Here is a 2,057-nt window from a genome sequence, read left to right on the forward strand (position 1 = left end):
CTCTGTTCCCGCCCCGTGTCCTCTGTTCCCGCCCCGTGTCCTCTGTTTCCGCCCCGTGTCCTCTGTTTCCGCCCCTGTGCCCTCTGTACCCACCTCCCGTGTCCTCTGTTCCCGCCCCGTGTCCTCTGTTCTCGCCACGTGTCCTCTGTTTCCGCCCCCTTGTCCTCTGCACCTGTGCCCTCTGTTCCCTCTGTACCCACCCCGCATCCTCTGTACCCGCCCCGCGTCCTCTGTACCCGCCCCGTGTCCTCTCTTCCCGCCCCCGTGCCCTCTGTACCCTCCCTCATGCCATCTCCAACTGCAGTGGAGGTCTTGAAACGATCTGCAGAAATTGTATTCAATCTACAAACCACTATTAATTGCATGTTTCTGTTAGAAACAATCAAACTGTCAAATATTATAAATGGAATAGGACTTGTTTCAGGCCGTTGCCTTTAGTTTATTAGACTCATTGGTAATTTTTGAAGATTTGATCCAGCATTGGTCAGAGTCCCAATGGTCTGTCCATCAAGGTACAGTCTGTCATCAACAACGGTGCCGTGTAACGGGTCATTACTTCAGCTTCTTCAGGCTGGAAAGAAATCTCAAAAATATCTTTTGCTGTCTGTCACCACTTATACGTGTGTGAAACGACATACTAACTGTGTGTGTGTGTGTGTGTTCAGAGGGCGTCGAGGAGCCGGTGAAGCAGCTCTCCAGTCAGGACGGCGTGTTCTCCTATGAGTATCATCCCAACAGTCCTGGAAAATACACAGTGTCCATCACCTGGGGGGGTCAGCACATCCCGAAGAGGTGAGCAGGGGGCCTCTGTTACTTAACTCTGAACATGAGCTCATCTCCTCAGTTTGGATCTGCAGCGGAACGAGGACTTTGTCCTGCACCTCTCAGCAGACCGAGTATCTCCTTCTGTTTATCTGAATTAATTCAAAGACTTGAAGTTCCTGAGAAGCTTCAGAACCTGGAAGTGGTTGAAATAATCTGTACGTAAATCTTTACTAACACTGAGAAACACAGAACTGAACCGTTTATTCAGAACCTTCTCTTCTCAGTGACCTGAGTAGGTTCTCATAAAGTTTATAGTTAAGTGGTTCTTGCTTCATCAATTTAATTTGGCATCGTAGATCGTTTTTCTCTGCTTTGCAGATGAAGAATTGGGTGGAAAACGCCTCAAACCATTGATTCTTTGCAGCAGTTTTTACTGGGAATAAAATGTTTAATGGTAATTAACTTGTTAAACTCTGTGACAGCATCGAGTTGAAAACATAAATCTGGATGCTGAAACCACAGAGGAGCCCTCATGTTGCCTCCACAGATTCCACAAGAGTTATTTGGTACTAAAAACGGATCGTTCTCCTGCAGCTAGGTGACGGTAAAACAACTTTTTTCTGTTTTGTAGCTGAAACTTTATCCCTTGTTGTCTAAAATAAATCTTAGCTGCAGCCGTGGGAGTTGGGGGGGGAAACGGTGCAGTTAGAGGAGCAACGTTTTAAAACTGGCAGTAAAACTAGAAATAGGAGCTGCGTTTGTCTGAAGCGCAGGCAGAAAATCCCAACAGACACTTTTATTTGGTGTGAAGTTGTTTCCATCCGAGCGAAGCGCAGAACAACCGACACGCTCTCAGAGCCGCTTACCGCCGAATATCAGGTTACAATTTCAGGGATTTTGATTTGTGTGAGATCAGACGTCCACGTGTTTGAGTGCACACGCACACACACAGAACCACGTGTTTGGCATACAGAACATGTTTGAATACCACATCAGAATCCACAAACAGTTTCTTCTTTTGTCTTCATCAGTCCATTTGATGTGGTCGTCGGTCCGGAGGCGGGGCCTCAGCAGATCAGGGCCTGGGGTCCTGGTTTGGAGGGAGGCATTGTGGGTAAACCAGCCGCCTTTGTAGTCGAGTCCATCGGCACTGACGTCGGAGTTTTGGGTAAGTTGAAGGTTTTTGGTTTAGACTTGGTGAACATTTAAATATGAAGCCTAAAACGAGGGTCCTTCACTGGGCCGTGGGCCCGCAGGCCGACCCTAGAGCGCCCGCAGGCCGACCCTAGAGC

The 2,057-nt window shown here is 48.2% G+C and overlaps 1 protein-coding gene across 1 annotated transcript in view; it reads left to right on the forward strand.

Annotated features, from left to right (window-relative positions):
* The window catches only part of LOC119412006 (filamin-B), a gene marked incomplete at both ends in the record, with an annotated part of 7,021 nt that overhangs the window by 1,898 nt on the left and 3,066 nt on the right, over positions 1–2,057 (forward strand). Inside the window, 2 exon segments of the mRNA XM_037678980.1 lie at positions 666–792; positions 1,797–1,933. Of these exon segments, the coding sequence (XP_037534908.1) occupies positions 666–792; positions 1,797–1,933 (264 nt within the window).

Source organism: Nematolebias whitei, chromosome 7, assembly GCF_014905685.2.
Source record: "Nematolebias whitei isolate Nwh7 chromosome 7, NemWhi1, whole genome shotgun sequence".
Classification (NCBI taxonomy): Eukaryota; Metazoa; Chordata; class Actinopteri; order Cyprinodontiformes; family Rivulidae; genus Nematolebias; species Nematolebias whitei.